Raw genomic sequence first — 12,095 nt, forward strand, 5'->3', positions numbered from 1 at the left:
GCCTGTATCCCGAGAAAGGGAAAACGGTTCGTAGGCAGGAGATTTAGACCGAGCTGGATGAGCAAGCGTCTCAGAGGGGTCATTAAGAAAAAACAGAAAGCGTACAGGGAGTGGAAGATGGGAGGGATCAGCAAAGAAACCTACCTTATTAAGGTCCGAGCATGTAGAGATGGAGTGAGAAAAGCCAAAAGCCGTGTAGAGTTGGACCTTGCAAGGGGAATTAAAACCAATAGTAAGAGCTTTTATAGCCATATAAATAGGAAGAAAACAAAGAAAGAAGAAGTGGGACCGCTTAAGACTGTAGATGGAGTGGAGATTAAGGATAATCTAGGCATGGCACAATATCTAAATGAATATTTTGCATCGGTATTTAATGAGGCTAATGAAAGACTGAGGAATAGTGGAAGCGAGACAGATGGGAATAAAGGAGTGGGGATTGACATTACCATATCCGAGGTAGAAGCCAAACTCGAACAGCTTAATGGGACTAAATCGGGTGGACCGGATGATCTTCATCCAAGAATATTAAAGGAACTGGCGTGAGAAATTGCAAGCCCATTAGCGATAATTTTTAATGAATCTGTAAACTCGGGGGTGGTACCATTTGACTGGAGAATAGCTAATGTGGTTCCTATTTTCAAGAAGGGGGAAAAAAGTGACCCGGATAACTACAGGCCTGTTAGTTTAATATCTGTAATATGCAAGGTCTTGGAAAAAATTTTGAAGGAGAAAGTAGTTAAGGACCTTGAGGTCAATGCCAATTGGGACAAATTACAACACGGTTTTACGAAAGGTAGATCATGCTAAACCAACCTGATCTCCTTCTTTGAGAAAGTAACAGATTTTTTAGATAAAGGAAATGTGGTGGATCTAATATACCTCGATTTCAGTAAAGCGTTTGATACGGTACCGCATGAGGAATTATTCGTTAAATTGGAAAAGATGGGGATCGATATGAAAATCCAGAGGTGGATAAAGAACTGGTTAAAGGGGAGACTGCAGCGGGTCGTACTAAAAGGTGAACTGTCAGGTTGGAGGGAGGTTATCAGTGGAGTTCCTCAAGGTTCGGTTTTGGGTCTGATTTTATTTAATCTATTCATTACTGACCTCGGAACCAAATGTAGGAGTGGGCTGATAAAGTTTGCGGATGACACAAAGTTGGGAGGTATTGCCAATTCGGAGAAGGATCGGGATATCCTGCAGGGAGATTTGGATGATCTTGTAAACTGAAGTAATAGTAATAGGATGAAATTTAATAGTGAGAAGTGTAAGGTTATGCATTTAGAGATAACTAACAAGAATTTTAGTTATAAGCTGGGGACGTATCAGTTGGAAGAAACTGAAGAGGAGAAGGACCTCGGAGTCCTGGTTGACCGCAGGATGACTATGAGTCGGCAATCTGACGTGGCCGTGAAAAAAGCTAATGCGGTCTTGGGATGCATTAGGCGAGGTATTTCTAGTAGGGATAAGGAGGTGCTGGTTCCGTTATACAAGGCACTGGTGAGACCTCATTTGGAGTAGTGTGTGCAGTTCTGGTCTCCCACGTTTAAAAAGGATGAAATCAAACTGGAACGGGTACAGAGAAGGGCCACTAGGATGATCCGAGGAATGGAAAATCTGTCGTATGAAAGGAGACTCGAGGAGCTCGGTTTTGTTTACCTTAACCAAAAGAAGGCTGAGGGGGGATATGATTGCTCTCTTTAAATATATCAGAGGGATAAATACCAGGGAGGGAGAGGAATTATTTCAGCTCAGTACTAATGTGGACATGAGAACGAATGGATATAAACTGGCCGTTGGGAAGTTTAGGCTTGAAATTAGACGAAGGTTTCTAACCATTAGAGGGGTGAAGTTTTGGAACAGCCTTCTGAGGGAAACAGTGGGGGCGAAAGACCTCTCTGGCTTTAAGATTAAGCTTGATAAGTTTATGGAGGGGATGGTTTGATGGGATAAAGTGATTTTAGTCAATAGGTCAATAACGTGCCATCGCTGGTAATTAGTAACAATGGTCAATGATGGGATATTAAAAGTTACTACAGAGAACTTTTTCCAGAGGGTCTGGCTAGAGAATCTTGCCCGCATGCCCGGGGTTCAGTTGATTGCTATATTTGGGGTCGGGAAGGAATTTTCCTCCAGGGTAGATTGGCAGAGGCCCTGGAGGTTTTTCGCCTTCCTCCACAGCACGGGGCAGGGGTCGCTTGTTGGAGGATTCTCAGCGATTTGAAGTCTTTAAATCATGATTTGGGGACTTCAACAGCTGAGTCAAGGGAGAGAATTCTTCCAGGAGTGGGTGGGTCAGCTTTTGTGGCCCACATCATGCGGGAGGTCAGACTAGATGATCATAATGGTCCCTTCTGACCTTAGAGTCTATGAGTCTATGAACTGGGGCCCTGTGCAGCAGGAAGCCATGATCAAGTTAAAGCAAGCCTTAGTTTAGGCTCCAGCTTTAGTACCCCAGGTGCGACCACCATTTGTGCTACTGCTGGCAACTACAGAAAGGAGATTGGGAGCAGTGCTAAATCAGAACCATGGAACAGGCCTCTGTCCTGTGGTTTAAGCCTCCAAAACTATACGTTAAATAGAGAGGGGGGGGTTACTCCCTGTGAAAAAGGAGGTTTGGGCACTAGTTTGGGTTTTGCAGCATTGGGAATACCTGGTGGGATTGTGCCCTGTGTTATTGAAAACTGCCCATTCCCCAGTAAAATATGTGCTTACTGGCAAGACTAATAATGGTCATGTCTTCAGCTCCAGCAAGCCCTAAGCAAATTAGAGCTGATTAATTTGCTGAGCCCCAAGTGGGTGCTCAAAGCACAGTTAAGAGTTAAGAGGGGGGAGACGGATAGTTCAGTAGTTTGAGCATTGGCCTGCTAAACCCAGGGTTGTGAGTTCAATCCTTGAGGGGGCCACTTAGGGATCTGGGACAAAATCAGTACTTGGTCCTGCTAGTGAAGGCAGGGGGCTGGACTCAATGACCTTTCAAGGTCCCTTCCAGTTCTAGGAGATAGGATATCTCCATTAATTAAAAAAAATAATTATTAATTAAAGAGCCCCTCCCAGGGAGATGGGAAAGAGGGACTTAGGTCCAAAATGGCCTTAATAAGTTAGTTACCTGGTTAAGTTACTTTTAAATGTATACCTCCTGCAATATAGGGAGGGCAGATGCTTTGTTTTAGAATATTAATTATGTAGATGATGGAAGACCTTGGAGATGATGCATTCCTGTGTGCTTTTTGGCTGGCATTTGGATCACAGGCCTACTCCTCTGATGGTCTGAATCTAGAACTTGGTGTGCCTGCAGCATGGGAAAACTTCCTGTGGATGACCGTGCCGTGCAAAGTGAATGACTCAGTGGAAACTGATATCACCATAGTGACTGGAAAAGTCTCGAGCAGTGCTGTCAATGCCTCCTGGAAGTGGTCAGATGTCAATGGGACAGAAGTGATCCTACCCATGATTCATCTCCAGATGCCATAATGAAGGGCTATCTGCTTTGGTGGACAGAAAAAAAAGCAATACTATTTTGGGACTGTAAATTGGTGACAAATGCTAGTTTAAATTTTAGTTCTTTTTCCACCTTTGTGTTCATTTATGAATTGATATCCTCAACTGGACAGCATCAGGGGAAGAGAATTCATTTTAGGCTGAAACACTCATTTGTATACCCAAACATTGGGCAGAAAAGTTTGGGGAGAGGCAAGATTACAGATAAGGACACCAGGAGGGGAATGGGAGGCTCTTTTGCCTTGCACTTGGGAGGCCCTAGGTCATCAGGAAATTTGTAAGAGGGATAAAGGATATCTGAATAATAGGATGGTTAAATGGTTAAAAGGAATAGAAGTGTGAATTCTGTAACCACCTAGAATTGATTTGATTGGAGCATATGTGGTTCAAATCAATGGGAAGAAGTATGTAGAGATGAAGATAAAGAGTAAGGTGAATTATGGTGAGTGTGTGGATGTACAATACAGACAATGAAACAGTATGAATGAGGAGGTGAATAATATGATAATAGATCAATACGTAAAGGATTTAGCAATGCCCCCGAGGGTATTTTTAGATCAGCTAAGCTGCATACAGGATGGGGTGGAACAGGATTTAGAGAAATGGGAGCAATCCCAAGAAAAGGACCACCTCTACCTCTTGCAGGCTATTGGTGCCCTCCAGAGTAATGTTTCCTTGGCCCTGACATGCTTGCAAATGCAGATGTGGGTTACTGATATGGTAAAGAACATGATTTGAGATGGTATGAGTGGGATACTCACATTGGAAATTAGGAGCCTGCTTAAAAGAATTTGGGATTGAATATGAATGTACCACAAATATCTTATAGCTACAAGATGTATGTTTAGAAGAGAGAGAATATGCCTGTATTTATTGAAATGAATTTGATTGTTTTTAAAATGTTAATTAAGCATTCCTATTTAAGGAATTATTGGTAAGTTGCTAGGCAGGAAGCACGCAGCATCATGGTTACCATCCACCACGCTTCTAATTAAATTAAATAAGTGATTGCGATGGTTAGCAGATTTGGAACAAAATTGGTGGGAGACGTTATTGAGATGGTCCCCCACAGCACTGGAGAGTTAATTTGGCCTTACATTTAATTGTGGTGATTCTAATATTTCAGGTGGCATTGGTTGTTGTGCATCCAGTACTGATATACTGGATTCGGAGGAAGATCGATCGGTTGCAAAGCCAGCGGTTCTATAGACCACAGGTATGCCCTGAAGAGATGGACATGAAGTTGGATCCTTAACGAGGCAAAGTCAGGAGTGAAACCGGAGAGTGTCAGCGAGAAGATTTTTGCTCATATATGTAAAGGCCTTAATATTAAAAATATATCACCTTTAAGGAGAGGAATGTTGTGCTGTATTTGAGGGGTGTGTATGCCCCAGAATGTTGTTAAGCAAACTGGAAGCATATTACATGCATTCAGCCACCCTACAATAATGAAATAGAACACCACATAGTTAAGGGTTAATTTGGAGACTGGCTTTCAGAAGCAAGGTCATATCTAGCTGGCAGTTTTCTGCTAATCAGAACGGGAGGTGACAGACAAGAAAAACAACTGAGACTGAAAACTTTGGTGGTTGGAAAACCTTGAGTCTAGACACCTTGGATATTAAAAGTTTATTGAAAGTTTTAGAAAAGTGATGACATAGTAGGGATTATTATGACCTATGTGTTTTATAGAAGTTAGTTATAAAAGATTAGCTAATAGAGTACTTTGGATCAGTCCTCGGAAGCCAACTTGAGAGGTTTTTCCTGACACTTTCTTCCCAGTGGGTGAGCAATTGGCCACTACGAACCTGCTGTTAATTACTCCAGATATTAGGTAAATATCTGGGATATTCTAAACCTATTGCTTATGTTTGTGTGTGCTTGAATCTAATAAACTGCAGTTTTAGATAGAGTACGCTTACTTGCATGAATCTTATCAGATAGAATTGCTGTGTTCCTATTGATTTATTCCTAACACTGCCTGGAGTGAAATAGTTAAGTTGCCCGTGTTGGGGGTTCTGAAGACCCCAGGTAACCGCATGACTATCCCAGGGCTAATTAAATAACCTTTATCCAGCCCCAAATTGTCTTCATGGTTGCTGATTTATGGAAGGTGCATGAACGTTCTAGCCTATGCAGCTGCAGAGGCTTCTTGCAATTTCAGCAGGGAACTTCACCTTTAGGAGTGGCCACATAGTGGGACTGAAGTCTTCCTAGGCTGACTGATGCCATTCAGTCAGGGATGAAATTTTATTGATGTCACATAGCTTAGAAATTGAACTAAGCCAGAAAGAAGATGAGAGAGAACCTATACCTCCAGTTAAGACCCAGCAAGGCAACCTTCTGCCACAGGGCTAGGGTTTTTTCCTCCTCCCTGTGAAGTGGGTCACCACCACAACACCATACCCCAGCTGTTACCTGCTAGTCTATCTCTAGTACATTATACTACATAATGATACATTGTCCAGCATTTCTTACATAGAATACAGCAATATTATTTCCCCAGGGCTTGTCTACAGGGGGAAATGGCCTGGAATAGATATTTCACAATAGCTCCTCATATGGACTCTTATTCTGTCCTAAGAATGCCTTTGTGCAATTTAACTCAATCCATTTTAGTGACAAATAAGAGTGTCCACACAGGGAGTTGAGGAATAGCAATTGTTTTAAATTCATACTCTAGCTTATTTCACAATAGACAAGCCCACAATGTTGCCCACATTTCTTTCACAAAACGAAAAACACCATTTGCCAAAGCTTGACCAACCCTGGCAACAGGACTCCTTGTAAAGTTAAAGGGTTGTACAGCTACAGTACACCATGAAGACATTGGTGTGACAGATTCCAGTTAATGCTTTTGATCTATTACTATAACCTGAATATCTAGTAGGTAGCAAGAATGCAGCAAAAAAGAACAAAAAACCCTCACAAAGAAAGAAGCAAAACTCCACATCTCAGCTCTATCCATCTTGTTGTTCTTAGGTTTTATTGGTTTGTAAGCTGTTTTGCATTTTTACAAAAAGTAACTTAAAACACTGAGGTTGAAAAATCAAGCGCTCAAAAGTTAGAAATCGCCAGAATTAAGTTTGCCTGTACAACCTGAATGTGGACCTCTTGTGTGCAGCCATTAGGATAAAGGGTGGGATTTTCGAAAGCATCTAAGTGACTTAAGAGCACAAGTCCCATTGAAAGGGTGTGGCAAATAAGACCTTTTTTCAATAGAAGAAGAAATCTCAATAATAATTAGTTAAAACTCAATATAAAAAGAAATACTGCATAGCTACCAGCTTGTAAAGGAGATGGATTAATAGGACTGTTAAGAATTGTGCTCTCTGTGTGATGCAATATACATTCATATTTTTATATATTTTCATTCTGCCACAGGTGCAATTCAGGGTCTTCATGACTATTTTAAAAATCTTACATTATCTGGAACCTAGTTATTTGAGAGATTCCTTTTGTACTACTGCAATGGTTGAGGTTCACTGGGGTATCTCAGCTGTCAGTGCCTAGAACTCAGCTTTAGGGCAATCTCAGCTAAAGAAATTAGGAATTTACTGGCCATCAGACCCCAAGTTTGCTGAGCATCAGATGAAGTTTTCATATTGTCCTGAGTGGAATCTATTTACAGATAAGTAACAATTTAGCTTATCTGAGAAATGCAAGTTCATTAAGTAGTACATTTTATGTTAAAATAAATTATACCAGACAATTTTGATATTTTGAATTAAACACTGTTAAGTTTATTTCCCAAAATAAAATTAATGCTGATCTTTTAATAATCATCAAGTTACCAAATTATTCTTACCAAAACCCATGTTTATAAATAATTAACTTTATTTCTGAATAACTGTCTGCCTACAGCCGTTAGCCTGCAACTCAATCTACTCAAGTGGACTCTTAAAACTGGAGAGAGTCCTCCTGGTGCCCCAAGGTTCTGAAATAACGGGCACAATTGCGGCATAAGTCATTATCCTTTCTAGGCACTTGCCATTTGGTTTTGTCTGGTATAAGGATTTCATTATCTACATAAATGCAACTTTATGGATGTAACTCTTTCACGGACTTCAGTACAAGTAGCTCAGAGAAGAGGTGCGGAATCAGACTAATTTACATATATAAATACATAACATCAGTAATCTCATTAATACTGAACACCATATTTCTTCTTCAACTCTTCAACAGAATTATCCTCCAATCCTGACTGGTTCATGTGACTGAACAATACATGTGCAGCTGTAAGAGAAGATAAAAATTAACATGACTTTCCATTTTCAGACTTTCAGACACACTTTTTTAAATGTGTGATTTTAAGGTTACAGACAAACTGTTATAGAACATAAATATGTCCTGTCTTAAAACTGTCAATACATTTAATATATCATTTGGATTTGATAGAAGAAGAAATCTCAATAATAATTAGTTAAAACTCAATATTCTGTCTATAAGAAACTGAAAACAAAACAAAAGTCCATAAATGGCAACAGCCACCATTTTTGTTTTGGTGTTTTATACAATGAATAAAGGTCCTTTTACAGCAAGTAGTTAGCCAAAAAAACCCCATAATTCCTCAGGTGCATATTCCTGATGACAAAAACAGAAAAACAAACAAGACACAAATTATCTTGTCTTTATGCTATTAAAAAGAGAAGTTTAAAAAGTTTGTGCCAGATATCAGACAAAATTGGCATAACAATAAAGTTGTTTATTCAAATTTATAAGCTGTAATGAAGAAAAATATACTGAAGTAAAAAAGTAGAAAAAAGTGAATAGTTTCAAAACATGAAAATGTCTTTTACAACTAAACTATTTGTCCAAGAGGCTCATATTTGTTTTTTATTATAAAGAAAGAGTGGTAGCTGTAGTGAAGCTCAGCTATATGCAGTAATTTCCAAATTTATTTTTTAAAATGTCCATTTAGCAGCGATAGATGTCGTAGGGCACCAAACAGCTTGTGCGCACAAAACTGGTGGTCTCAATCCAGGTCTGAAGTAGACAAACATTCAAATGAGAAACACACACCTCAATGGGCCGTATGAAAGGAGGGTCTAGGCACAAAGAATAAAACTCCTGTGAACTAACTGTGGTGGTCCTTCAAGAACCGTGCTGACACATACTGGCAGAACACTTTAGAGAAGCTTGCATTGTCTCTGCTTAAATGTGTTCTGTGGTAAACAGAAGAGGTCAATCTCTAGGACTGAGAAATTTAGCACATACATGAACACTAATTAAAAATAAAAAATCAACTGAAAAAATAGATGTCAAAACAATTACAACATATGACGAATGTTCAAAAGATGTTAAGAGGGATCCAACAGAATCTGAATCATGTAGCAAGTGTGAAAACAACCAATATTAAAAAAAATAAATTTACTAACAAGAGTATTAGGGCAAAATTCTCAAGGTAGGTCACAGCCCTTTGCACCACTCAAGTGGTGCAGAGGGATCATAATGTAGCTGCACATGCCCAGAGATGTCCCAGAAGTACAGAAACTCTGTTGGAGTATGTGTGCCTTCAGAGGCCCTGCACCATACATCCCACAGCAGAACCTAGAGGGTCTAAAATGATGGGAGAACAGAAGTGCGTCAGGGGCACGGAGGAGGGTATATCATATTAGTGACTTTTTTCCAATGGCACAAGTTAAAACTGCCACGAAGCAGCTCTAAGTTGCATCAGAGCTGGGGCCAGCCATGCAAATCAGGGAGCTGTTTCAACCCACCAACCTTCTCCTGTGCCAAGACAGAATCAAGCCTTTAGTGCCTTGATATTACAGTGATGGGTAAAATGCAAAGGTAGCAGCATTAGAACCTGAGTTTGACTCTACAACATTTTGAAAATTTTCTTCCCAAATTTGATTTAGTGAGAATCAGATATGACATCATGCATTTTGGTACTATATTGTGCTCAATTATAATTGCAGCTACTAGGGTTTGTACACAACATTGCTATTGAAAAAGGTAGTTATAACCAGCATGTCTTTTCTGGCTGTTAGTTTGAGTTTGAAGGAGATCCTAAAAACAAAGTCTCTGAGCAGCACATTTAAAACAGCTGATTTGAGCCAGTGTTCATGTAATTTAAAATCATCTAGATGGAATTTCAAGTAATCTATAATAAATCATTTACATTTCAATGATATTCAAAATGTTGTCCTAAAAGATATGCTCTAGGAATTATTTTGGGGAAGTTCCATGGCCTGTGTTATACCGAAGGTCAGACTAGATGATCACAGTGGTTCTTTCCAGGCTTAAAAATCTATGAAGAATAATTTGTTTTGGGAGTGTCCTTCAAGCCCTGCACAGTACCCCAAGGATTTGTCCCCATTTCTTCCTTTATTTTCCCCACTTACAAAAGCCCTAAATAAACTGGATCTCCCAGCCAAGGAGGATATGATTTGCCTGGAACCTGTCAGCTCCACAATTGCACAGGCAAGAATGCTCACTATACAGTGGTGGAAAATTTCCCTTCTCAGAGTGGTTGAGTTCACTGCTCAACCACTCTGATCCACATATCTCCCCCTCCACCACCCACCCCCAACCTCTCAAAAAAGTATCAAACTGGAGACCTTTTTAGAAGCACTTAGTTAAAGCAGCCTCTGAAGTGTAAATAAATAAGATTTCATGTGTATTTCCATTACTGGTTGCAAACTGAGTTGATACTGAAGTTCATTGTATCTGACTGAAATGAGACCTATGCCAAGATCCAAGTTTGAAAAAATAAAATAAAAAATGATCCAGCTTTACTTTGTACTTACTTTTTTTCTCCAAGTCTGACATAAACATCACTGCCATATCAAATCTTTTTAATTCAGATAGCCTCTGGAGAATTTCAAGGATGAGAGATGGTTTCTCTTTCCTAAAATAGCAGATTATTAAATATATATGAAAATAACTACCTCTGATTAGAAAGATCCAATAGCAACAAGCAGGATTATGGAATTCAGGAAATTCAAGCAACAGGAACAGATGAACTCAAACAAACAAACAGTCTGTATACAAATATTTTTAGTACTAGAGAACAAAGGTAAAAAAATACAGAAAGGAGGAGGAAAGTTGACAAGGTGCAAAACATTTAATCATGCACTAGTTATTGCTATTCTAAATATCAAATCATACTTTTCAGTACCCAAAAGGTTGGTGCTTGTGGTGTGTGTTTCTTTTATAACCTTTCCATAACCACAACACCTTTCTGAGTTATTATTCTTAGCTCATAATAATGATTTTTCTCTTCAAATTCCTCGTTTCCAACCAAAAATGGAAGCAACAGATAATGTCACTTAAAAACACCACCTCTGGCTTTCCTAAGGAAGCACATGTTCATACAAACTATGTCAAATAAACTGCCTTAGTAGTAAGAAATCCATTTGATTCGCCACTTTTGACATCTACAGATCATGATCTATTGCAGGGGTCCGCAACCTACTGCACACGTGCCAAACACGGCATGTGAGGCAATTTTGAGTGGCACGCAATTCCATGCCAAGGTCCCAGCCCCCAGCCCCACTGCTCTCCCCTGCGGGGGCAGGAGGCAGAAGCTTGGTTCTGCAGCAGCCAAGCTTCCCACCTCCCCCACTTCTTCCCCCAGCATGGTGCTTTCCTGCCCCGCCTCCTCTCCGTCCCGGGCCAATCAGCTGATGGCCCTAGCGAGGGGGAGGGGGAAGAGCGGCAGCCTGCACACAGCTCCACTGAGGAGGCAGAGAGAGGTAGGGACGGAGCCTGGGGGAAGGGGGTGGAACAGGGCATATCTCTTCCAGCCCCCTGCCATGAGCCGCTCAGGGCAGGGGGCTGGGAGCACCCCCACGAGCCGAGCACCCCATCCCTCTGCCCTGAACCCCACACACCCCAACACACACCCAGCCTTCTGCCCTCCACCCCTGTAGCCCCATCCCTCTGCCCTGAACCCCCCCCACACTCAGTCTTCTGCCCTGCACCTCTATACCCCCAGCCCTCTGCCTGGAACCCCCCACACTCCAACACACACCCAGCCCTCTGCCCTATACCCCCTCCCCCAGCCCTCTGCCCTGACCCCTGAAACACCCCCCCCCCAGGTCTGGGGTCCCGGCTGCAGGCCCTACTCAGCCCGCTGCCGGCCTAGGTTAACAGTACCCCAGGCTGGCAACGAGCTGAGCAGGCTGGTGGTGTAAGATCAGCATTTTAATTTAATTTTAAATGATGCTTCTTAAACATTTTGAAAACCTTGTTTACTTTACATACAATAGTTTAGTTATACAATAGAGACTTATAGAAAGAGACCTAAAAACATTAAAATGTATTACCGGCATGTGAAACCTTAAATTAGAGTGAATAAATGAAGATTCGGCACACCACTTCTGAAAGGTTGCCTACCCCTGATCTATTGATTAGTGCAGGGGTCGGCAACCTCTGGCACACGAGCTGATTTTTAATGGCATGATGCTGCCTCCCGGGGTCCGGCTCAGCCCGCTGCCGAACCCCAGCAGCGGGCTGAGCCGGACCCCGGCAGGCAGCAGCGTGCCATTAAAAATCCTGTCCGACCCAGCCCGCTCTTCTCCGCCCCCTGCTCTCTCTGGCGGGGGTAGGGGGCAGAAGCAAGCTTGCTCCTGCCGGCTGCTGCTGTA

General features: G+C 41.4%; 1 protein-coding gene across 10 annotated transcripts in view; it reads right to left on the reverse strand.

Annotated features, from left to right (window-relative positions):
- Positions 1–6,455: 6,455 nt before the first annotated feature.
- The window catches only part of RPAP3 (RNA polymerase II associated protein 3), a 38,588-nt gene continuing 32,948 nt past the window's right edge, over positions 6,456–12,095 (reverse strand). For all 10 annotated transcript variants that reach the window (XM_005297966.5, XM_065557912.1, XM_065557909.1 and 7 more), the window contains 2 exons: positions 10,254–10,354; positions 6,456–7,737 (listed from right to left, as the gene is read on the reverse strand). In XM_005297966.5, coding sequence (XP_005298023.2) covers positions 7,646–7,737; positions 10,254–10,354 — 193 coding nt within the window. In that variant the 3' untranslated portion in view covers positions 6,456–7,645. The remainder of the gene's footprint in view (positions 7,738–10,253; positions 10,355–12,095) is intronic.

The sequence above is a fragment of the Chrysemys picta genome, chromosome 1, assembly GCF_011386835.1.
Source record: "Chrysemys picta bellii isolate R12L10 chromosome 1, ASM1138683v2, whole genome shotgun sequence".
Classification (NCBI taxonomy): Eukaryota; Metazoa; Chordata; order Testudines; family Emydidae; genus Chrysemys; species Chrysemys picta.